Here is a 26499-nt window from a genome sequence, read left to right as displayed (position 1 = left end):
AACAATCAATGGTGAGATGAAGTGAGTTAGATTTTGGGCATGAAGCACAAACGACGCCCTATAAGATGAAGCTCAAGACATGCTTGTCCCCAACGTGATGGTTTTAACAGTTGGATGGTATTTGTTGAGCCTTCTTTGTCTCTGTTTATACGTGTGTGTGTGTGTGTGTGTGTGTGTGTGTGTGTGTGTGTGTGTGTGTGTGTGTGTGTGTGTGTGTGTGTGTGTGTGTGTGTGTGTGTGTGTGTGTGAATCAGGGGGTGGATAGTCCATTAATAGTCGAATAATTCAGAATGATTTTGGTAAGTTATATTTGCTTGAATTGCCCATCCATACTGCTAAAGATTCACCTTTTTTTTGTTTTTTATCCTCAGCTCACAACAAAGCCAACAGTCCTGACCTTTCAATTCATCAAAGTGACTTAAATGTTATTCACTTCATGTATTTCTTTTACCACAATGCAGGATGTCAGCACCATTATCTTAGACTCAACCTACACAAGGTCAAAATTGGCTTTTTATATTTCATTTAGGCCTACCTTCACCTACCATCTCCAACATACTTCATCATTTCTCATCAAGCCTCCAGTCCTTCAACATTAGGCATCAACCCTTCACTTCACTCCTTATATTACACACTAGCACCCGTTTCATACAGATGAAAATACTGCACAAGGTTACTACCACCATCTCTGACCTGTCTCCCCTCCTGTTCACCTGCTTTGTACAGCTGGTCACAGGTACAGTGTCCTTCTGGCTAAATGTGTTGTCCTACACGGCGTCATTACTAGATCTGGGACAGCTGCACTGCTTTTCTCAAAGAAAACTATGTGAGATAACATCTTACTATGCTTACTCTCCCCTTGTTGAGTATTATGGTTTGTATCTGTCGAACTGAGTTTTTTCAAATAAAGAAAACTATTCATATTCTCCAACATTGTGTCATTGATCTTTTGACACAATCTAGTATTAAACAGCCGTGTTATTGTCCAAGTCTGCATGTCTGTAACTGTAAAGAAAATACCCTCAAAGACGTAAAATGAGAAAAAAGCTGATATTTTCCTTTAAATAACAAACTTCAAGTTTGGAATATCGTACCGAGAAACATTTGATTATGTGATGACATATTAAGTGACAGACTCCTTCATTTGGAAAGGAAAGTTTCTTTTTGATCGGACGTCTGATTCTGACATCTGTCACATAGGTTGGCGTCAGTAGTTTCAACAATCTCTTTGGAATTCTCTCTTCAATCTGGATTTGAACAATCACTTTAGTCTGAGTTTTGCTCATCAAAGTGCTCGCTGCTGTCACTCGCCTCAAAATGTTCCCTGTTTGCGCTGCACTCTCCAGATAAAAAACAACGTCTTCAAACTTGCTGTCTCCTATTCTGACAGAAACTTTCAACGAGCACAGCAGACATCTTGAAATACTTCTGCTGACTGTAGATTCACATATTTTAAAACCAATTTCCAGCCTGCTGATTCTGCTTTATGGAATATTTTTGAAAATGGTTTGCACCATTTCTGAGGAAGGTTTTAGTTTCAGATTTTGAGGCTTTGCAGATATGTGACAGCCCGTTATTACACCTTCTCTCCAAGAGATTGTCACATTCCTGTGCCCCACTAATTTATTTGCATGCAAATCAATTCAACCCATTTATTTTGCCCCTTCTTGGACTGCATGTTCAACTGGCTCCCTGTTGGAGAATAAATGAGCAGTATAATCTTCAGAAGTCAGTGACAGTTATATTTTGGTGTGAGATATTGGCCCTCAGTGCCTTTCACTGCTCTCAAACATCATACGACAAAATTCATTCTGCTTCTGTGCCGGAAGGCCAATCTGATGGCCGGAGGGATCAGAAAATGCTGTTTGTTGTTCCCTTGATAAAGTGTTTAGATCTCTGTCCTCCCTACTGTGTTATCAGCACTTCACTGGGACTCTGCAGCAAACTGCATCAAACCTCAGCATTCTCCAGTGATGGAAAACTCAGTCCCTGTTGATCGTGTCCATTTTTTATGGAGCTCTTATTACAGCACAATTAATTAGAGCGCAAAGTGGATCATTAAGGGAACTATTATTAGGATTAAATGTATTTTTTGAGAATTACTGGCAGGAACTTAACAATAACAAATACACTTTTCAGTGAGTGTAACACATTCATTTATCTGCATCTCATCAGCAAAACAAGAAAAAAAACACTGAACAAACAAAACAACAATTCTATCTTTGAATGTAATGAACAACTGGAAATATTTAATTTACCTACCAAACTCAAGACACCAGCTTTCATGTTAAATCTTGTTTAAAAAGCGCAAAGTTAAATGGTATTAGTTAAAGCTATAGTGTAGGACTTTTACATATAAATGTACATCTGTTACATTCAAGTCCTTGCCAAGCAAATTCAAACAATGCTGATTAAACCCATAACTGCCACATAAATGTCTCTGTATCTCTCAGTACACAGAGTTTTAAAATCTTTGATCTGGTGAGACATTCCTGTGCTGACTGGATTAAAGCAGACTGGACATGCTCTATGGACTGAGCATGCTCACTAGAGACTTCCTCTGGCCGAGCTGCTAATTTACAGTTTAGTCCTGTGCCAACTTGGATGGGAGTGATATAATTCAATTGTGCAGCTCTTCTAGGTCTTCCAAATGTTATCGGTCCAAATGGATCAAATTCTGACAGTAAAACAAGTGTTTTTGCGGGGTTTTGATGCTCAAAACAATTTATCCTAAGTTTTACAGCCGCAACAGTAACAACTGAGACGGTTATGGCAGAGACTGTGACATAAGCACACGTTGAAGGTTTTTTTTGTAATTACTCTCACTGTCAAGACAAAAAGTCAACACTGCAGGTGTAAGTTGTGTACCTCAAACTCCTCTGCAATCTTGGGTCCATCCAGGAACAGCCTGGTGCTGAGACAGTCAACTGGGCCAAAGTTAGCTGGAGAAACAGAACAACAGGATTTCAGTTCATGTTGACAAAAATGTAGTCTCGATTTTTTTAAATGTCCCCTATGATATGTGTTTTCTTACACTGTATTAACTTATAAAGAGACTGATATGTGAGTGTTCACAAATATGACACACAAATCTGGAAACAGGAAAGATTCTGGAGACCTTCCATTTTGAAATCAGAAATTTCATCAGAAAAGACTGTTGAGATTAGGTTCAGGGATGTCTACAGCTGAAGTACTGAAGGAACGACTATACACTAATTAAACATCCTCACAAAGTTAAAGCTAACCGAGCCCTGGCTCCTCAAAGCAATGATAAATCTCTAGTTAATCCAGCATCTGAATGTTTCTGTCGCTGCTTCAAACTATTTCCAGTCTAATTTGATTCTTCTGGAACCTTCAGTCTTAAATCTTTAACATCATTCTTTATACTTGCTGTAAACTCCTGCTATCTTGTTCAGAGTGCAGTTAGTACTTTCTCCCTTTAGCGCTCCTGAACCATCACAGTACAACAATTAAATACATTTCTAGCAAACAGTTTCATAATCACTGTTCCTGACTGGAGTTTAGCTGGTGCTAATTTTAAGCTAAAGCAGTAGAATGAAATCAAACAGCACAAACACAGACCTGCTTATTTTAACTCATCCAATTTGATCAAACACTCATATCGGTAAATACGAATTCAACGAAAACTAATTTTTGATTTCTGTTCTTAACTAATGAAAAATATCAGAATATCAAGTCACCAGTGAATTCCTTGTACTCCTGGAACACTTTGGGGTACATGGCTGCTGACATCACATCCTCAGGGGTGATTTCATCACCGTATGAGGCTCGGAGACCCTCCTCCAGGGCCTTGAAGTCCATAGGTGGCAGAGAGGCACCGGGACGACCCTCAATACGTGGAAGGGACTTGAGCACCTGGAGGTTAAGAGAAAAGAAGGAAGTGAGGAAGATAAACGGAGAGGAAACAAACTATTTACAACGTTTGTATTCATTGTCATACAGTCTATGGGTTATCCTTCTACACTCCTTACAGCCCCATGGGACTGTGGAGCTTGTATGATGTTTTAAGTGATGGTAAAACCTTCACATTATACTTCACAGCTCTACATGTGGGTAAAAGCTGCAAGCTGTCAAAGCACCACCTTGACAAGAGTTTGAGAGAGAGGAGGAGGAAGACAGAGGCACAACAGGAGATGTTTTGAGGCTCAGAGGAGGAGAGAAGCTCTTTAAATCCAAGAGAATGTAAAACGTATTAATGCAAGTTATTTTGAAATTTGCATAAAACGGCACCGCTGTTGTGTTAGGCGCTGCAGTGATTTCCACTTTAAGTCCCTCCGTCTCTTCTTCACTTCATCTTTTTCATCAGACACGGCTGCAGTGCTAAATGTGACACAACATCGTTGTTCTCTCTCAGAACAAGTGAAGGAGAAACATAAAGAAGGATTTAAAGAAAGGGAACCGAACAGTAAATGGAGTCTGCTCCAAGACTAATGATATGACATTTTATCTGCCCACACAGTTGTTGGTAGCTGATACAACTTGTAGAGACAATCGATGTGAGGCTAATAATAATGTCTGGTGAGGAGATTATGTTAAGACGCAGGCAGTCCACCTACGGGCCGCTGGAAGGAGGAATGATCCCCATTTTGTTTTTTATTTCCACAGATGTCTTTAGTTTTTGGCAGGCTGACAGAAGAGAGGGAACAGAAGCCATCTCCATACAATTAGCCTATTTAGTTGCTGCATCAGAAAATGATTCTTGGAAATGTACAAACAGAATAAGCTCATAGCAAAGTGTTTTACCAGCTCTGTGTGTGTGTGTGTGTGTGTGTGTGTGTGTGTGTGTGTGTGTGTGTGTGTGTGTGTGTGTGTGTGTGTGTGTGTGTGTGTGTGTCTTTGTTTATCTTGGCCCCATTCAGGTTAAAAGAATCATTGCCTAAGCTAACATGCAATTGGTAATCTTAGTATTTTCACTCATTTACACTTTAATTAGCGCTGTGTGCATCAAATTAAACTTTCAGTTGATCATGTCTCCTGTGTCTATACATGCGTGTTTGCGCTGCCATTTTCTCCCCTTCATATCTCCTCTTTATCGTCATGTTTATGAATGTGTGTGTGTGTGTGTGCCTCGTGGAAATCTCCAGACAAAGGGTCCGGTGCAATGCTATTAGTCACAGAGCTAACAGTTCAAAGATAGCTGACTCATTTATGTGTGTGCAAGAGAGAAATACACTTCAAAGATAGCAGGCTCACTGGAGTCCCCGCTCATTAGCATCGTCTCCTCTGAGGATGTCTGACACCTAAACTGCTTGATTGTTTAAGTGTAAGACACAGACAGATAGTGGCGGAGTGTGTGTGTGTGTGTGTGTGTGTGTGTGTGTGTGTGTGTGTGTGTGTGTGTGAGAGGGACTGTCTGCATTAACAAATGAAGGAAATCTCTTCCTCCAAGGTTATTTGCTCTTCTTCCTCATTTCTGTTGAAACCCCTCAAAGACAAACTCCCACTCTTTCTTTACTATTGTCACAGATTTTTCTCTTTCTTTTCCTGTCTTCTGTTCTGAGGGATGTGCTGCATTTTTTTTTTTTTTAACAATCATGTTATTTAATTCATTACCCTTCTGATGGCCTCATTCTCGTCCCTTCCCTCCCGTCCCTTCACTCGTTTTCTGCCGTGATCCTGTCTTGTTTTCCTCTACCTGGTATAGTGTCTGTGTACACCACGCCACAAATGAACTGACAGAACTAAGATGAGGAAATGACTCAATTACCACTTTGTGCTTTAAAAAAAATAAAGTTCCCTCCATGCATGCAAACTACTTTGTGAAAGCCTGAGACGGCGATAAATGCTTGTGAGTGTACGTGACATAAAGTCTGAAATGATTGTTCACTAATTAATGCCTCCAAAGCTGCATTCAAGACACATGACTTCTTCTATGTTGCCAGCGTGCAAATATCACCTGGAGCTACAGCCCTCGGCTGTATGCAGAAAATATGATGGAGTGTGTATGTATGAATATGCATGCAAGACAATTTATAGTTAGTAACCAATAAACTAATCCCACTAGTACTTGCATTAATAGCTACACACACACAAACACTGGACAAGAGTAAGATGATCTGATCCAGTGAAGTAGCAGTGATTAATGGTCCGTGACTGAAGGCAAACTTACTAAACAGACATAACTCTGTTTGAAGAAAATATTTTAGAGAGCCCGACGAGGGCTGCACGATTCCGGATAAAATGAGAATCAGGTTTTATTTATACATAAATGTTTAGTGCCTTCATTTACCTGATACGGAAGAGAACAATACTTGATACAGAACATTGAAACTTTGAAAAACTCTTATTTTTAGTTTAAATGCAGCAAATCCTTGAATCCGATATCGAACGTAAAAACAATCACATTCAGTGTCTTGTCTTCTTTTAATAAAGACAACCTTTTAACAAGTATTTATTTGTGTTTTCTTTTTCTTTCTTTCTGTCTGTCTCACTCGGTAAATTTTCCTCACTGCTCATTTTGCTGCTCTGCATCACGTGATGTTACGCTTCATTGTTATTGGTTGAGGGAGAGAGTAGGAGCGCTTGTTTTGATCCTGCTTCGTGGCAGTTTTGTTGCCATTTAGGAACGACATGGTACAGAGGCATGCAACGAGATTGCAATTTTAATACGATGAATTGTGCTGCACGACCTGCACTGGATTTTTGGGGCTGATGACGATACCAATATCGGGGAATAAAAAACTTTCAGTATCAATATCGGCAGATCTCTAATCCAATATATTTATATATATAATGGAGGCAGAATATTTTACAGGTAATTGTCCATGCTGATATCAGCGCATTGAAGCAGTAAACTTCACTGGGAATTTAATGGTTATATATAACCCTATAAAAAAAACACACACAAAGGGAACAGTTTTTTATTTACCACAAATAGATTTTTCTGCAGTTTTATATCAGCCAGCATATACACCGATACGATGTGTCTCTGATAGGCCGGCTGATGTATTGTTTGGGCTCTAATAATTTGCCAAATAATTGTTTTCTTCCTTCCCTTCAAACAACTTTTAATCTATCTAGGTTATGTAAATCAGTTACTTTGATTTATACTCCAATCGTACCTTTAAACATGGTGTGACAGTATCGTGCAGCTTCCATGTCGACACAAGCAAACTCAATAAGCTCATTATGAAAGGAAATCAAGATGATTTGTACTGAAGCTGAACTCTCATCCTGAGTGATTAAAAGGTTATTATTGAAGTGAATTAGGGTGATGGAGAGAATGAGCTCGTCAGTAAGCTGCGTGCCAGACAGCCCGTTTGTGTTTGTGCATTAAATATCAAGGGTGGGAATATCTGCGGGACGGATTTAGAGGAAGAGTCTGACTTTTAATGAGGAAACTGGCAGAAGTTCGACATGTGTTGAGGATTTACTGAAAACACACGCTATAATGCAAACTGCATCTCTGACGCACTGTTTAAAAAAATCAATGGTGTATCATAGAAAATACATTTTACAACTCAAAAAAGTTGGAATAATAATATCTCCCTGTATAATACACAATAGAGAGCAGAGCCAAAAAGTTAAGTAGCCAACAATTTGAACTTTTGCATGAACATCATGTCTCAGCATGATGTTCCAGTGAAAAAGGAAACCTGAGGATTTGAATGAATACAGTCCTCTATGATTTTGAACAGGAATTACTCCGGTGCCACTTTTCTTTTTAGAAAGGGACTGATAGACACTAACTGCACAGGCAGCTGACAGGAGGCTGGATTGTTTATATCAAATCTGAAAAATCACTGTAACTGTCGAGGGCGAGAATGCCTGTGAAACTACATGACAAACATTTGATCCTGTTATCTCCCAGAGTAAGGAAACAGGAAGGACAAGGGCAGCAGGATGACACGAGTTAGTTTCACAGAGATGCAAATAAAGAGGAGGAAGGATGGGAAGGAAAACAGTAACTGGAGAGACAGATGACTACACAAATAAATGGATGGAGAGCTCCATAAAGCTATGACTGAGCAGGGAGGAAAAGAGGACATGATTGGCAAGAGAACAGAAGATCAGTCTCTGCAAAAATGTGGCAACAAATGCACCGTAATACCCACACACAAACTGTTAGATTTGCAGTCACAGGTGGTGACATAATGGGTCACCTTTGGAAAAGCACAATATGATCTCTCGGAACATATTTCACATTTCCTGCATCAGCCAGCTCACTGATCAGGTTTTTATGAAAAGCTCAACATCTGTGAATGCTTGTGTGGGAGGAAAATAAACTCCTCTTCCTTAAAATAAAGACAGTCAACTTTTTTTACAGAAATGTCAAGTGTACTTATATGTTGGCAAGTTTTTGGGGAGAATGTAACACGTTTGCCTTTTATTTGTGTGTGTGTGTGTGTGTGTGTGTGTGTGTGTGTGTGTGTGTGTGTGTGTGTGTGTGTGTGTGTGTGTGTGTGTGTGTGTGTGTGTGTGTGTGTGTGTGTGTGTGTGCGTTCATGCAACCCTCCAGGGGAGACTTCAAGCTGTTGGCCCCTGATGCGCATGAGAGTCTCTACCTCGCTGCTCGCAGTCGTGAAGAAAGGAGACAAGAGAGGCAGGCAGAGGTAAAGCAACAAAAGAGATGAGAGGACGGTGTAATATCACAGTTTTCTTCTGTGTTCCAACATCCCCGCCAACTCACAACTGTCAGATCTGTGTGTTTGTATGAGTTTGAGTGTGTATCTGTGTTTGTATGCACTTACTTACACATACGCCTTTAAATGGGCTCGGTGGCGTGTGTTAATGCTACATGTTTTGTTCCATAAAGGTACAAGTGAAGGACCAACATTAAAAGACTATTTATTCTCTGATCTAAATCTCTGCTGTGGTTGTTGTTTTTTAATAAGTGGATGTAGAGGCGGTTTGAAATTAATTTTTTTAAGTAAATTATTGTGATTATAGCAAATTAAAACACAGGAGGATTAACTGCGTGCGTGCGTGCGTGTGTGTGTGTGTGTGTGTGTTTACAGAACAAACTAGCGTACCGTAGATCTGAACGGCTCTGGGAATCCTCCGTGTGGTATCCCGATGTATCCCTGCAGGAACTCGACCACGGACAGGGGGAAGGAGAGCTCATCTGCTCTCTCCTCCACCTCGGCCCGGCTCAGGTTGTTCTGCACCATGAACTGAGCCAGGTCGCCCACAATCTTTGAAGATGGAGTCACCTGAGAAAGAGAGAGGAGCGTGAGTATTATTGGTTATTGGTGGGGACGAACATTTTAAACAAAAATGCAATTTCAATAGTCACCGGGAACTATATGACTGTTATTTAATAGTCCTGTTTGTACCATATCGTCTAATCTCACAGCGACACACACTTTATCGGTGCCCGGTTGTAACCAAGCGACAACCGACAGTGACGTCACCCATTGTTTTGTGAACGGCCGTTATGAAGCCTTGAGTTCGGATTTTTGTCGGCGCCATCTTGCTAGTCTCGAACGGTTTGGAGCCGGCAGTGATCATATTTGAATGAGCTCAGGGGGAGCGAGCGGCGGACCTCACTTGATCTGACTGAAAACCCAGCGATACTTTGTCCCGCCCACTGATAGCCATAACCTGACTGCACCACAGGCCTGTCAATCAAGCAGACTCGCTTATTTTCTGATTAATGATGGGATTAGTTTCAGATGGACAGCCAGAAAACAAATAAGAAGGAGCGACTTTAGCTAACAAACTAGATAACTCGTGGAGAAATTTTACTGAGTGAGACCTGTTCAGTGGGAGTCTATGGAGCTGGAGGCTTTTTGAAGCCAACCTCTAGTGGCACTCGGTGGTATTAAATCTTAAGGCACTTCCGCATTTGCCTCATTTTTCAGACCCATAAGCTACGTCCACTTTTTTTTTTTTTACAGTCAATGGTTGCAACATGTTCTTCTTTATTGTTGCTAAATGACTTTTGAAAAACATCTTTTAGAATCATTACTGCCACCCGGTGGTAGTTAATGCGTTATTAGCGGACACTGAGAAAAACAAAGGAGAATACACTTTTTAAGACAAGACGATAGTCGCACCCATTCACTTTTTATGATTTAATGACCACTTGAAAATCATCCCTAGTTATTCTTCTGTTAAATTCTTTATCAAATGAAAAGAAGAGCTAATACTAGTACAGTGTAATACACTACGATATTTCATTTCCCCCCCAAGATGTAGCAAATATAAGAGTCGGGCCTCTACACACAGATGATATCTCAATTTGCTTAGGACAAGGAGAGGTGCTATTATTCCTCTCTGCTACGTGACCGCTGGCCTTTTAATCTGACAAAACATAATTTCACAGACAAAACTCGCACAGAGTATATTCAGGATCATACTGCAGTTTTTTTTTTTTTTAGGTGTAATGGTTTAATATTCCTTTCTGCAAAGCTGTCAGGCGGCACCATTTTTCTCTGTAAAGTCCTGCTGTGTGGTTTCCTGTCAGCGGCAAACAGGTAGGACGGCACGTTCACAAATGATTTCAGCCAAAGAGAAGTGGTGACAGAGTCTTTGTTTTAATGAAGATGCTGTCTGCAAAGATTAAGTGACCCGGAGAGAAGAGAAATGAAAAGCTGTTTACTTCTATACAGTCTCTTTAATCATTTGATTTGGCAGCCATGAACTAAACTACACAGATCTTCTCTGTGGAAACAGAACAAACCTGAAACTGAAGAACAAGAGCTCAGAAAAAAAAACATTCATTAAAATCACATGTATTCGTTCTTTCATTATTTATAATGGGCATATCATTATGGTAATAGCGATCCCTATTAGCATAATGGAGATAAGTGGAGTCTTTTTTGACTGCGAAAAGGACACTGATGCAAATATCAATTGCTGACATTACTCTGCTGTCGGAATGATTGCAGACAGATTTTACGCTTCCTGTTGACTTCCATCTGGAACTTGGACCATTTCAGGGGGGAAAGGGTTAATCAATATAACCAATCAGCTTTTTGTGTCATAAACAGAAACTTAGTGCTGCAGATTTTCTTCTACATTAAGCCAGCGGATCAAAAATATGACCATTCTCTCACCTCAAGATGCAACCACCAGCCAGGCTCCTGTTTTAAACTTTGACATGCTGTAAACCTAAGCACTAGCAGCTGAGGGTTTAGAGAGAACAAAGTGAGGGCCCACACTCTATAAGATGCCTATTTTCATGGCTATTAGTGCTCTCTGAACAAATATAGATGAAGTTGATGTTCCCCCAAAGAATTCCTCAACAAGGAGCTTGATACCTATTTCTTAGAAATACGACCCCACATGGAAGGAGACAAGAAGCTCACAGATCTCTCTGGGATTACTGCAGTCTCCTGGGATTTGGGTGCTTGTCAGTCGAGCTGATCTCTTGGGATCCCTTTAGTGTTTCAACAACCACAGTCCAACTTGCATGTGTGTGTTTAACGTCTTTTGTCTTTAGAGATGACAAGACTACCCGTCACCTCATCCTAACCTGTTCCAGATGGAAAATGCCACCACTGCAAACTCAGCAGTATTAATGACACAAACAACTGTGTGTGAAGCATATTCTGTATTCTGTGTACAAATAATAAAAGTCCTGCTGTGCTCTTAAAAGTTCTTTCGTAAAGTGACACACAAATATGGAGACCGAAGGTATCTGAAAAAGCTCCTCCCACTGTGCAACTCTGTTTGAAAACGGTGTCACTGCAAGCAGAGTCCCGATGGGAAGCTGTGTCTTTTAACAGCAGCCCAGGACGTCTGTATAAGTCCACAACCACTGGGACAATTTTCAAAGGAGCCGCGCAAGCAAATCAGTGCTTTCCCAGCAAGATACAAGAAAGAAACGCTTCTCGCTGATTGAAACAAGCGTGCACTTCCCTGCCACAACACCTAAAGCTCAGTTTGATTGGGTTTGTGAATAGAGGAGATAATGATACATTGCTTTTACAGAATGACTGTTTACAGAAAAGCTTAAGAGATTTGAATGGGCTGCTGGAATCCCCCGGAGAGGCCATTAACTTGGTATAGCTGTGGAACAAAAGCTCACTGCTGAGTTACTCAAAATCTATCTAAAACACAAGAAAGCAGCATGACTGTGCAGTCGTAGTCTGCCTTCACCCTGCTCTCTGGTTTCCATTGTTTCCTCTGTCTTTCTGTCTCTGGAGTCCATTTTTCTCATCTTTTTCACTGCAAAGTTAAGAATTGTTACTCCTCCCTTTACTATCCATCTTCATGAACTCTCCCCTATTACCCCATCCCTTTCTCACTGTCCTGAGCACCACCTTCTGTCTTCACACTAAAAGCCATGAAGTTGACTTTTTTTTTACTCTTTCTTCATGAATCAACTTAGTGCGGCTCCCATCCCTCCTTTCCTCCAGTCTGTCTGCCAAATATGTCTTTTTCCTTGATCCACCGTGACATCAGGAGTTTTACTCTCATTATCAATCTCCGCTGATGAATCACCCACCTCCAACTCTCTCTGGGTGCTTCACACGCAGGAAAAGGAAATCTTATTTTCAGCTGGGGATGAGCTATAGACCGTGTGATGTGATCTTTTCTATATTTTTAGACGAGGACTGAGGTAAATCACATCCCAATCGGGTTTGAAATATCTGATTTCCTCTGTTCCTGTGTGAAGTTGAGCTCAGATTCTTAACTCTTCACGGCTGACATCTCTCAGTCTAACTGATACGACTGTGTCCTGATGCTCGTCATTCACATTATTATCTTTTAACTTCAGAAAACATTGTGAAGAATGGAGTTTCGTTGTATGTGAAGTTCGGCTATAAGAAACTCTGAACAAAACACACATTCATCTCGTTTGTTGGCGAGCAAGACTAAAGGTCGACAGCCACACAAGGTCATTTTTTTTTAATCAGAAAAACCAAACCGTTAGATTTGAGTTGACAGACAAAATACTGTATGTGTTTGATCTTTGGCTGTTGTGGTGAAGTTGTGGCTTCCTGTCTGTCAAAGCATTGATTTCACGCTGCTGCTGGTTTGGGGCCACAATACATCTCTCCTCTGCTCCTATACGTTGAAGCATCAGACCCCTCAGGGACGGATCTGCTTTCTGTCCCCAGAATTCACACCAAACACGGAGAAGCAGTGTTCTGTTTTAATGCTCCACATATCTGGAACAAACTCACAGAGACCTGCAGGTGTGCTGCGACTCTCACTTATTTTAAAACAGGGCTGAAGACTTCCCTGTTTGCATTTTAATAAATCAAATAATTTCTCACACACCACTCTAACTTTTACTCCTGACCTCTTATTTTTTATTTTCTATTTAACTCCTTTTCATTTATAACTAAATGCTTTTTTTTGTCTCATGTTGCACTCACATATTTCTTGATACCTTTAATGTTTTGTGGAAAGCACTTTGAATTGCCTTGTTGTTGAAAATGTTCTATACAAATAAACTTGTTTTGCCTTGAAGATGAATAATTGGACACAGAGCGGTGTCAGAAAAAAGGTCTTCTATCTCAACACGATAAATTATTGTGAAAACAGGAAAATGCTGAGACGTGCGCTGCAGTATTAAGTGTAAAATTAATAGTGGAGTTAATTTATGAGAATGCTGCGAACAGAAATGTCGCCTGAGATTTAAAGTTGTATACAACTGTATATTTAGTATGCAATTGCATACAACATTTTTAGTGTTACCTTAAATATCCTCTATTCAAAGTACGTAAACAAAAACTGAGAACAACGGTAATGTCCTTAGTTATAAACAAAAGTCTTGAATACATTAAAATTACGTCCAGATCAAAGGTTAGGCCGTCTGGGAGGTTATTAAAGTTCATTGGTATCATAGTATCTGTATCTAAATAAATGGTCATTTATCATTTATCAACAAATATTTTACCGTCTTCAAGAATATCTGAAGCCACTTCATGTCTGTAGGAATAAAACGATTAAACTGCCTAACGTCCTCACTTCCACAAATGTATGTCATCAGAAATGAATGCAGATTAGTCCAATTCAAGGCTCTTATTATTACACCTGACACACAGGACCCGCTCCAACCTCATCCACCTCCACGTTCCTTCTCTCTCACACCACTCTTCCTCCGCCTTCTGTCCATCTTTCTCACTTTCACTAATGTACAGCTCTCTCTAAGTGGCCCTGCACGACTCCACACTCCTGGCAGCAGAACCTGGTACAGTGGCGCTGTAGTTTGTGTGTGTGTGTGTGTCAGGGATTTTTTTTTGTGTGTGCTTGTATGCCTGTGTCATGTGTCTGTGTGCTTTGCTCAAATTTATTTTGCAATACAACTCTATCTAAACCTGAACTTCCCTCATGGGCAAAGGATTATATAATCCAGAGCAGTGTGTGTGCATCTGTGTGCTAGAGTGTGTGTGTGTGTGTGTGTGTGTGTGTGTGTGTGTGTGTGTGTGTGTGTGTGTGTGTGTGTGTGTGTGTGTGTGTGTGTGTGTGTGTGTGTGTGTGTGTGTGTGTGTGTGTGTGTGTGTGTGTGTGTGTGTGTGAGACACAGAAGGCAAATACAACAGACACACACTATAATGCTAGTAAGCCAAGCCAGGAGCAGAGTGAAGAATGGTACCTGTCAGGAGAGGAGGAGACAGCAGAGAGGAGGGATAATGAGAGGCTCAGAGACAGAAAGGAGGAGGGAAGAAATGGTAGAAAGATTAGAGATACATGAAGGAAGTCTAATCGAAATGAGAGAGGGTGCGAAGGAGTGATGAAGGAGGAGATGAGACAAAATGAAAGTGGAGAGGGGGAGAGCGGGGAGACACGGCAGACAGGGTGATGAAGAGAGTGAGGGGGAACAGTGAGAGGCAGAAATAAAGGGATGGATAGATTAACCAAGGGGAGGAGAGACAGAGGCAAACAGACAGGAGCAGCAGACATCTGCAGCCCCACAGGCAATACAAGGAGGTGCTCCACCTCCAAGTAAAAGAGACTGTGTTTCCAGAGTGTGGAGGTGAGTGAATACGTGCTTGTAATTGCAAAAGGAAAGTGACAGAGTAAGTGAGGTTAGGGAGGAAGACAGAACACTCTCACAAATACATATACAACTTGTCCTCCGAATGGTGACAAGCTCATGTTAGGACAGACGAAGTTGAGCGAGAAAGAAAAGAAGAAAACAGAAAAACGAGGGCAGGATAAACGCAAAGAAATAAAAGGAAAGGGAAACTTCAGCTCCAGCAGTCAATGTCACTTTAATGAATCAATTAATCTCTCCTGTAATTTCCAGGATGGGGCAGATAGCTTGCTTCCTTAAAAATGAGACCTGCACACACCACAGAGATGCTTATTGCCTGCTCAGATTTGTCAGATTACATTATTAAAACAGCACCTGTGGCCATCTATTCATGTATGTTTTGCTTGATTTTCTTTGTTGCTTCAGCAAATATGCCCTCCAGCAAGAATTAATAATTAGTAGCTCTAAAACCTGAGAAGATGGCTTATTTATATAATCTTCTGACAAAAAACAAGGTTTGTCAGCTTTGGTGTCCTACAGCTCAGATGATATTACAACAGTGTGGTCTGTGCAAGGGCAGCACTACGTGACCGGGAGGATGATAAGAGGGGGAGGGGGAGAGACTTGCATTAACCAAAGGGTGCAGCATATATAACGACATGTTACTGAGGTTTTGTATTCAGTGTTCCTTCTGTGAGGTTCATTTTTCAGTGTAACAGTCCCTTCTTTCACCGAACAGCTTTACATACGACCACACATCCATTTTAAATGGAGATTACTCATTTTATTCGTTTTACAGTAAACACAAAGGGCCAAATTGATGCGCAATAACACCGCAAGGGTCAACTGACTCAATACGTAGGATTCAATCCGTACACTATGAATGCTCTGGTCATACACCAAAGTAGAACCCACCTATACCAAAGCCTCAGCAACAAGGTGAGCGTGTGCAGTCTCTCACTTGGGTCATCAAGTGGGCACCTTCCTTCACTGGTGTTTCGTCGAGTTCGGCCCACGACACCTCGGCAAGGCTCAACAGCAGTCCTGGCATCCCAGGACTACTCCCCTCAATACTCACACCCACCCCTGCTCTATCTAATATACAGAATGTTTTGTATAATTAATATATAACAATTTTAATAACAAAATATAATACTGGAGATGAAAATAAATTAAAGGATATTTAAATATATAAACTGCAAAAATAAAGTCTCTTCCACAGAAAAAACACATTTTCCATGTTTTCCCACATTGGACACAATGTGATCACCAAATAAGACACATTTTTACCACGTGTCACATATATTAACATGAGGAAAATATGTGGAAAGGTTTTCACCTGAGAATCTACATGGGCTTCACACATTACACCATGAAAATGTTCCAAAACCACTTGTTTCCCAAATGCAAAATATATGTTTGACATGTTCACAATCGCAAGTGTCATGTGATCACGAGTTTTTGAACATGTGAAATTTGTGTTTTTTCTGTAAGGGCTATTTCAAGCTGGTCTTTAAAACACTACAAAATGATTACAATGACTAAGCATCACCGAAGTACAATTAATCTTATCCTTAAAAGGATTCTGCAAAATGAAGTCAGGCCCTCTATAATATAGACAGACATTCAATTCACACTATAGTCCCAGTGAAACCACTGGAGGAAATCATCCTGATAGTTCTTATCACTTCTGCAACTCCTCATCTAAATTTCTTTGGTGATTAATGTACATTCAACAGCCTTATTCACACATGCAGTAGTTTGACCAAAAGCCCGCACTCCCCACTCCCAGATCAATACATGCTGTCTTTTAATGCAGTTTTACATAATGCAGTAAAAACAGATCAACTTCCACCACCAGCACCAGTGAGCAGAGTTGCTTCCAAAACCACTTTCACTAACCATGTCCCTCAGCCACTGTACATACAAACTTCAGGACCGCTGCACGGTCAACAGAAGAGATCTGATCTGATCTCAAACTTTCTCAGCAGGCAGGTCAAATTATCTTTGATGCTGAGGAACGCTCAGGAGGCCGAGGATATTTTGTATACCCCTTTATAATTGTAAATCAGATCCATGGATTTAAACTGGGTGCTTTGCAAGCAATGTAATGATTACACTGAGCGGCAAATCTGCAATTAATACGAAACGATAGAATAGTTTTGGCTTATGAGCTTTTTATGAAAGTCTCTTGGTCCCCTGAGTTGCTTTTGATGTCGTCTGGTTTTAAGCGGGAGCCACTGAGCCTAAGTGTGGGCTTTTCTTTTCATTTTTAACCAGTCACTTCTGTCAGCTCAGACACATCCTGTACAAATATGTGGATGTCTCGATTCAGGACACAACACCGACTGCTAGAAAAACATGCATAAATAGACTTGGCAAAGGAAACAATCACATTAATGCAAATGCTTTGATGATGATTAAACGCTAAAGCTTTTTTTTTTTTAAATTTTTTTTTATCTGAAATAATTAGATCTGCTTGTCCTTTTCATGGGAGAAAAATAACAATCGCTCATTCAAGATGTAAAAAGTCCTTCATTATCCTTTATGTGTGTGTGTGTGTGTGTGTGTGTGTGTGTGTGTGTGTGTGTGTGTGTGTGTGTGTGTGTGTGTGTGTGTGTGTGTGTGTGTGTGTGTGTGTGTGTGTGTGTGTGTGTGTGTGTGATCATGGTAAGAATATATACATTGGGTGGTCTCCTCACTTCCAGCGCAGGATTTGCTGTGTCTACTTTACGTCTGTATCTGACAAGCACGCTCCTTCTCCCTTATCGACGAGCCGACAGTGTGAGAGACATAGCCATTGTCAAGCTAACAGGATACAACAGAGAGCATAGCAGGACCCATAGGCGCATTAAGCCAACATTGGCTTGTGCAGTGAAGCCCGCCGAGTCTTAATTGAATTGATAGAGAGAGTGGGGAGAGGCTAGGGGAAGTCGGGGGAGAGAATTGATGAGGGAAACAGAGAGGGAAAAAGAAAATTAAGGAGAGGGGACCAGAGAGGGAAAATTGAGAGAGAGACATGAAGGGAGTGAAGGAGGTGGTGGAGTAATGGAAAATGCATGGAAGCATGTCTACGACGAGAGAGAGCAAAACAAGAAAGATGGCTGGGGAATAAATGTGTGGAAAGCAGCAATGACAACGGAGGAAAAGATGAAAAAGACAAGTGAGAGGGCAGCTTGATAAAGAAACAGAATGCAAACAACCCAATTAAATAATTTGTGAGTGTGAGCAGGGTAAAAGAAGGAGAGATCTATTACTAAGGTGTGTTGGTAAATAATGAAGGGAAAAAAAACAAAGGGATTAATGAAAGATAATGAAAAACAAAACAGTGGGCAGGTGTTGAATTTACAATGAAACTATTGCCTGCAGAAATGGCCACAGAGCTCTCCTCTCCATGAATACGATTAATGTGCCATTCTGGAAACCAACCCAACAGTAGGCCACCGGAGTTTCTGTCCAAATGAACATAAAGTAGGTGATACAAAGAATAAAACTGTCTTGCTGGCGTTAAAACGACCCGTAAGTGACAGGATAAATACGTGTAATACAGAATAGGTACAGTTTGCCAGGTGAGGGTGAACATGTGTAGTTAAGGAAAGGGAAAAGCTATAAAAAGGTGTGCGCAACTAGAAAACTACCCACAGAGGCAAAGGAGGCACAGAGAGGTCAAATATACCGAGGGGCTGAAAGTGAATTCAGTCAGCAGAGAACAGTGGATGCACCAAAGTGCTGGGATCGTCTGGCTCAGCCGAGCCAAGAATGAGCGGCAGCTTGGTGGAAGCAGTCAGTGTGAGCAATGCCAGAGGAGGAATATATCGAAAACATGCCAAAGTGACATTTGTGTTTTCAGCACAACAGTCCTCTCAATTCGTCTTAGATATTATGTATTAAAGAACTGAGCAAAGTGAAACATCCTCAAAGCTGCGAATGCACTACGTGCTCGACTTTGTGCACGCAACAGTGTAAGATGCAGAGCTGTTTATTTCCCCATTTCTATGGGTTCTATATTATAGGATAATCTTATATTTAAGTGAATAAGAATAGATTTATAATATAGTCTTATCTGCCAAGTCAATTCTTTGGTATCTGTAACTGCAAACATGGTAATAAATCAGACGCATCACTGATTTTCTAAAAAGTCTACTGCTCTTGCCTGTACCAGTTTATACTATAGTGGGTCTAGTAAAACTAAATTAAAGCTGAAGCAGCCCGACGTGGTGATGAAAATCCAGAGCATTTGTTATCTCTTCATGTCTCACCTTAATGAGGTCTCCCAGTAGTTTATTGGCTTCAGTGTAGGCCTTCTTCACCTCCTTAAACTTGGCTCCCAGCCCCATGCTGTGAGCCTGCAATGAAGCACAGTGAAGCAGAAGACAGTGTGAAAAATTATATTTGTTGTCATTCCCTGTTTTAAGGAAAAGCCGCTGGGGAAGCCAGTGTCCCACTGTGATTTAAAAGACCTCCTTCAATAAAATCACGTTTTTAACCTTGTTAGCAGACATATCATTCCAGAAATTATCAGTCAATGCAATGAGCATTTCTGTTTTGGAACCGCAGTGACAGTTTGACAACCTCCAAAACACAAATTCAGACAGCCAGGGCTTCATAGGTCACATTTCTGAGGAACCAATCCTGTTAACTTGCAGGCTGTGGGCGGGGATTATTTTCATTAAGGTAAAGATGTAGATTTAAATTCAAAGCCATGTTAAAGCATTAGTGGATTTTATTCTTAAAACAATAATGCAAAATATGTAATTTTGATGAGCAGAGATGAGCTTCAGGGGGTTAATGCTAGAAGAGGAACTTTAAGTCTGTATTTAATATACTGCAACCCAAAGCTTTTGCATTTAACAAAGGCCAGGTGGGCGGGTACAGCTTTCCGTTGTAAACTAATGTGCTACATTGTGTATACATTTAACACTCCTTGATATGAATAGTTCACTTTTCACTGGGAGTGTGACTGTGTGAAGTGTAGACTCTGTAGCTTCTTGTTTGTACCTAATCTGCTGTACAATACAATGAGTTGGTAGAATAGCACTTTTAGTCAACATTTGTGAAAACAGTGCCACTGATGACTGCACTGTTCCTTTTAGTCACTTCTTGTATCTTCAGTAGCTTTAAACAAACAGATACAACCTTTGCATTTTTAAAAAGATGTTTTGTACAAACTTTGTGAAGGTTGGGTGAAAATAGATTCAGATCTGGAATGCAGTTTTAATGTGCGACTGTACATCACTGTAAAAAAAAATATAATTCAGATTTCCATGAAACTGTCAATTTCTGTAAATTCAAGTAAAACAAGTGCACAGAGTTGCATTGACAGTGACTGCATCAGTGGATCCTCACTTTACATTAAGCTTATATTGCCAGATGCACAGACCACGTCCTCATTTCCATCCTAAGGAGTTACAATTTATCAGTTTGTTTAGATTTGAAAATCAATCAGTGACAAATTGACAAAACCATAAAAAAATAAAAAATAAAAAATAAAAAAAAATAAAAAAATACAAGAATTACTTTATACCTGGAAGTGAAGGTTGGTGTACTGTCCTCCGGGTATCTCATTCTCATAGACGTCAGCGTTGCCAGATTTCATGGTGGCGGTGCAGTCGAATGGAGCGTACAAACCTCTGGCTACCTCCCAATATTCACTGTAGTCGAACACCTTCTCCAGAGCAATGCCTGCAACACAGCACAGCGAACTGACATCAAATTCATGGTCACCACTCACATTTGTTTAGATGATTAAGCAATATTGAAAGGCAATGCTTTTCAGAATAAAAAGCTAAAGCATGGAACATGTACAGAAGTTAAGAGAAATAAAAGCTTTTGAAAGAAGCGGACTTATTCATGACTTGGGTTTAAAAAACAAAATACATGTAATGACAGACATTAAGTCTCTGTGTCTAGAAATGACAATTCAGCTTTGAAGCTAAACTCTCTTTTTATCCTCATCGTTTTTGTTCTTTGAAAACAGGGAAATTAAGTAATATTCACTTCCAATATGGTGAAATTATTGTAGAGGCTTATGTGGCAGCCTGCCTTTATCTGAATTAGTCATCTTGAATAACTTGTGCTTCGTGCGAGCGAGCCAGTCGTTGGGTTTATGTGGTTGGCTTAAATGTACGAAGATACAAACCTAATGTGAAACTTTTCACACTTCTGACAGCGAGCTGATTCTTTGTAAAGAAGTCCAACACATCAGGTAGGAGTGGATGTGTCTCCAGCTACACTACAGTTATTATACTTCACTATACTTTACAATAGTATCCTCATTCTCAAACGAGGCAGCAAAAGAAGCCATCAAGTGAAATGCCAGGAGCTTACTTTTCTTTACTTTACCTGTAGTCTAGGTTACTTATAGTTTATTTAAAGAGTACTATCAGCTTCCAACCATACTTGATAAGTCCCCGCTATCTACATCCAAACTGCTCATTAAATCCCTGTGCTATTTTCCGACGCTTTAAAAAAAAAAATCAACAAAAAAACAAAACATCTGTTGCTCATTAATGACACTGTTCTGCTGCCAGTTTACCTTGAAAGAAAAAATGTGCTTCAATGCAACGACAGAAGTGGCAGTACGCTGAGCTGGGGCTAATGATGACAAAAATTAGCTACATTAATGAGACAAACTTAGCTTGTTGCTTCTACAACGACTGAGTGAGAGGCTTGTATTTTTTATGACTCGAAGAGCATGCACACTTTAAAAGTGTTTGTGTGTTTCCACTGTGATCTTGGCGGGGAAATGGAGCTACTGTGAAATTAATGGGAAATTAATGTTGGTGCTTCTCAAATTCAGCTGCCTGCCAAGCCACTCGGTAATTGGGTCCATTTCCCTCTCTGTTTGCGAACACCATTTTTGCGGCTTCCGTTTACGCTTCCATTGTGAAATGACAGCCTCAGTTTACGAAGGGAAGCGACATCATGTTTGGTGTGACAGCAGACAGCAGCCTTTGTTGATTCAAATGTCAGTTAAGGTCAAATTTCAGCCCTCTCCAACACCAGCTGAACACCTCAGACTCCACTACATGTATTCACGGCTTTCAGCCTGTGGACAAAAAGATATGTGGGTGACTCTACCACATATTTTGTATTTTATTTTTTTTGTCCCAGCTGCTCATACAAAAACTGTGGATGCACAGCGTTCTGCCCTGCTGGACTGAGGCTACTGTGGGTGTGAAACCTGCTATCTCCGATCATTTCTTGATAGATTATTGAATATCTTTAAAAGAGGACAAAGTCCAGCTCCCTAGTTATTGACCTTTCATTCAAAATTTGTAAATACTGGCAAATTTCTTGAAGGTAATTTAAGTGAGATTAAATTCATTTAGCTTAAAGACAGCACTAAATGCAAATCACAAAGGATAAAAAAAAGAAAAAAAAAAAGACTTAAGCCCCATTTGAAAGAATTAACATCATGCGAGAAGGCGGGGGATCAAGTATTCCCTGTGGCTTCTGGTAATTTAACACAATGTTCTGGTGAGGGATGTTAAACTTTGTGAAATTACAGGTTATGGTCCATGATCGACACAGACATTCAGAATGATGTTCAGAACCAAACAGGAAGCAAATACATGTAAATGAATGTTCAAAACTCTGCATCTGCTTACAATCATGGATGAACTACGAGCATAAATTACAGTGGTTGCAGTAAATTGACCCTAATAAAAATGATGAAAAAATAAAAAGCATGGGACATGTCAGAGTGGTGGTATGCAGGGTGATAAGGTCAGCAGATAGGCTCATGAGGCTTTTCCCCCTTGATATACACGATATCGTGCGAGTGTTTGTTTTCCCAAATCTAAACGAGCGGCAAATGCTAAATTAGCACAAACCATAGTATCAACATTAATGGGAAATACACGGGGTAAAATCAAATGGAATTATCATTTCAGGGATCAACAAAGTTATTTTGATTCATCATGAGGAGGACATGAAAAGTTTTATTTAATTCATGACAATCCACTGACTAGTTTCGTTGGTGAATCAACCAACCATCTGATAATTTGTGTCACTGGTTTAGTTTTAAGCCACCAATCAGCCTGCTGTGATAGTAAAGCCAGGGCCTTATTTAAGGGCAGTGTTTGCAGTTTATCATTTTAATAAAAAAAAAATCTCAGAGGGGTGTGAACTTTGACTGCATGGTGGGGAGGCAACAGCTGTAACGGCATCTGTAAGAAAAGCTTCTTTCAGTGAGTTTCTAATCTCTCCTCCAATTAATCAAACACCTAACCTGTGTGAGCTGAAACATTTTAAAACGGATGAACAACCTTTTACGATCAGAAAACATAACAGAAGAATCTTTGATAAACAAAAGGAAAGTTGGCTGTAATAAACCAAGAATGGTCTCCATCATTTTCTGATATTGTGATAAACTAACGATCTCTGAGGTCAAAAAGAGGATTTTTTTTTTTTTTTTTTACCCTGAAACATATAAAGACAGAGACACAGTGAACAGATACAAATGTTGTGGTTTCTGTTGTTTGGTAAATCACGCCGACGGTAATAAAGTATTGTTTATTTGTTTCTGGACTGCTGGCCACAATTTTACAATCATCCATCACTACACCACTACAGCCTGTATACACATGCATACCACAGACATGCAGGCACATGCACGTGCATAGATCACTCATTCAGATGGTTGCTTGGCAGTGACAAAGTATACCAACTCATTAGCGGCACAAAGTGACCAACGCAGGACCCAAAGAGACAGACACACACACACACACACACACACACACACACACACACACACACACACACACACACACACACACACACACACACACACACACACACACACACACACACACATCTTTCTGTTCAGAAATGTACACACACCCTTCTATACAGTAACACAGATATGCACAAAACGACAGTGTCACACACACACACACACACACACACACACACACACACACACACACACACACACACACACACACACACACACACACACACACACACACACACACACACGTAGTTTGAGGCTGATGAGACGGTGAGAGCGAATCAAGACGTATGGATGAAGACAGATGAGACACAAGAGGATTTAGAGAGGAAAGAAGGGAAGGGAGAAGACGTGACGGGGAGTCTGCTCACCTGCCTCTCTGTCTGTGTTCAGCTGTGTGTGTGTGTGTCTGTGGTTCAATTTGCCACCATATAGTTAATACCTGCTCTGTGCGGTTGCGTGTATTGTCGGGTGTGTTCGATGACTGCTGCATCTTGAACGGCTGCATTGTTGTGGTGGCTGAAAATTCCTCATTAATTAAAGTGATGCATAAGGAGAGATCATAAATGTAGTGTCAAAGACCACTTTAAAACATCATCATCGTTGAACTGCATTTTTGTGATGTTCAAAAATGCACTGGTATGTGTGCACATTGTCGCGAAGTGAATAAATAAAGTGACAGCTTAAAGTGAAACAAATTAACCAGGGTTAGCATTCCTTCTGTTTCTGCGGGAGAAAGAGATGTTCAGGGAGATGCTGAGGGAGTGGAAGGGAAAGAGCAAAGAGGGAGTGAACGAGGCAGGGAAAGTGCTGTTAATTGCTTTGTCACAGAGTTAGAGGGAGGGAAGAGGAGGAGGAGGAGGACAAAGGGACAATGTGAAAGAAGCGGGGGTGATAGGGAAAGGCATGAGCGCAGGGAGAGGGAGGGAGATAGAGGAGGCAGAGCACACTGTTCAGCACTGATTACAGCTTTGAAACAGAGATGGGAGAAAGAGGGGAGTGAGTGAAGGAAAGCAGTAAACAGACCAAGGTGAGGAAGGTAAGGAAGTATACGAGGCAGTGCTCAGCTTGATTACAAAAGTAGTGAGATAGGCAAACAGGGATGGAACGAGGGAGAGGCACTGAGGCAGGGATGAAAAGAAGAGACGAGCACAAAGTGACAAGATATAAAGGAATTTAGAAAAAAAAAATTGAGAAAGTGTTTATCTGCATGTGTATGCATAATGCATAGAGCAGGGTCACACCGGGATAGAATATAAGTATGCACACACATGTGTGTGAGAGAGACACCGTGCATCCCGATATCTGTCCCAAGTGAGGCAACTTGAAATTCAGTGAATAAACTGACAAACTTGAGAAGCTCTCGCTCTTGAGTAACGACCTTATCTTTCTCTTTCTCCCCAGTTTTCTGGCAACTATACGCTCCCAAATTGATAGTCTGTCACTAAACTGGACTGCGACTAAATGATAGCAGAGTTTCTCTCCCTCTGATACTTTCATGCTGTAATATATCATGTTTCCTGCATTGCCTAGAACAATGTTTGGTAGCTCCAGAGGGTGTACGTGAACCTGTTGCCTTCAGCTGTGGGTTAAATGTACAAACAGAGAGTGCAGCAATAAAGCAAAAGGTTTTCCTCTCAGAGCACACGTGACACATCACCCTCAGAGCGCAGCACGTCTTAATGACTCTGTTGTAGTGTTGTTTTATGGACTGTAGCAGAAATTGCTTCCTCTTTTGTGACAGATTTTTCAGTGAATGATTGTTAAATATTTCTGCAGAAACAACGAGCTAAGGAGAGAAGCCCATCCACTTTGAAGGACACCCTCAGGGACACGAAGACCTGATGTCTACTGTTATCTTCTGCTCGACAACAAATACGCCCGCTGTGTTGGAAATATAAATGGGACATGATAATGTCTGTTGTGAGGAACATTGCCGAGCTTTCCACTTTGCTGCAGTGTTTTAGAAGTCACTTCTGAGGTGCAGGGTCAGTACACGGTTGTATATGGTTACAGGTTTAACAGACAAATACTTCTGACCACACTCAGAACTACAACAGTCGAAAAATATTCAAAGAGAGGGCTGTGAAATATTGCTTTTTGGAGTTGGTATTAAATACTTCTTAAACAGCTTGGGTGTTTGAAGAGGAACTCTTCTTCCTTGATACCTCAACTTTTCAAAGGTAAAGCATGTACTGTAAGATCTCAGTAAAATAGTGCAACATGCAGGTATCCCACAGGAGTTTCCAAACAGCCCCAACAAGCTACACTCCACAGACGTTTCACACGGACACACTATGATGTACTCGTGTCAGGATCTGTAGAAACCATTCCAGACCATGTTGCATAGCATAAATTAGAATGTATAAATAAACATGCAAAGCATGCAAACAGCAGTGTTGCCATGTGTTTTCAGTAGAGAATTGGTGTGTTCACAACATCAGCATCAGGGGTAATTGTTTTACTCTGTCATCCTTGTTGATAGGCATTAGTGAGGGTTTCCTCTAAAGACCACATGACTGTCACAAACTGAGGTGATGGGGAATAATATCACTCTTACAAACAGGAACAGGAAACTCTATATTCTCAGAGCTTATGTGGCATACATGGTGTCCACTAAGTTGTCCTTTAGAAACATAATCTGCATTTAGTTACCATACATATCGTGTTAATTACATCCTGCACTACAGCTGCAAACATTACATTAGCTGTAAAGTGTGAATGCAGTGTAAACAAAATTAGCAGGGCTTTTCGTGGTTCTGAGTAATGGAAATGAGCTATCCGATCTAGTTAGCAGCGCCGAGTCAGTTTTCCCAGCAGCATTACTGCACATAACTAAGCAGCAAACTCCACATCAGTTTTAATTCCT

The 26499-nt window shown here is 40.6% G+C and overlaps 1 protein-coding gene across 1 annotated transcript in view; it reads right to left on the bottom strand.

Moving 5' to 3' along the window:
* Nucleotides 1–26499, bottom strand: part of pcxb (pyruvate carboxylase b) — a 285890-nt gene that overhangs the window by 13976 nt on the left and 245415 nt on the right. The window contains exons 20-24 of the mRNA XM_069717004.1: nucleotides 20421–20578; nucleotides 19156–19242; nucleotides 8994–9173; nucleotides 3702–3876; nucleotides 2869–2942 (exon numbers count right to left, since the gene is read on the bottom strand). Coding sequence (XP_069573105.1) covers nucleotides 2869–2942; nucleotides 3702–3876; nucleotides 8994–9173; nucleotides 19156–19242; nucleotides 20421–20578 — 674 coding nt within the window. The remainder of the gene's footprint in view (nucleotides 1–2868; nucleotides 2943–3701; nucleotides 3877–8993; nucleotides 9174–19155; nucleotides 19243–20420; nucleotides 20579–26499) is intronic.

Source organism: Brachyistius frenatus, unplaced genomic scaffold (genome assembly GCF_029030835.1).
Source record: "Brachyistius frenatus isolate BFR_SWC_R1_liver_20210118 unplaced genomic scaffold, ASM2903083v1 Contig_166, whole genome shotgun sequence".
NCBI lineage: Eukaryota > Metazoa > Chordata > Actinopteri > Embiotocidae > Brachyistius > Brachyistius frenatus.
This window is presented reverse-complemented; position numbering and strand designations above follow the sequence as displayed.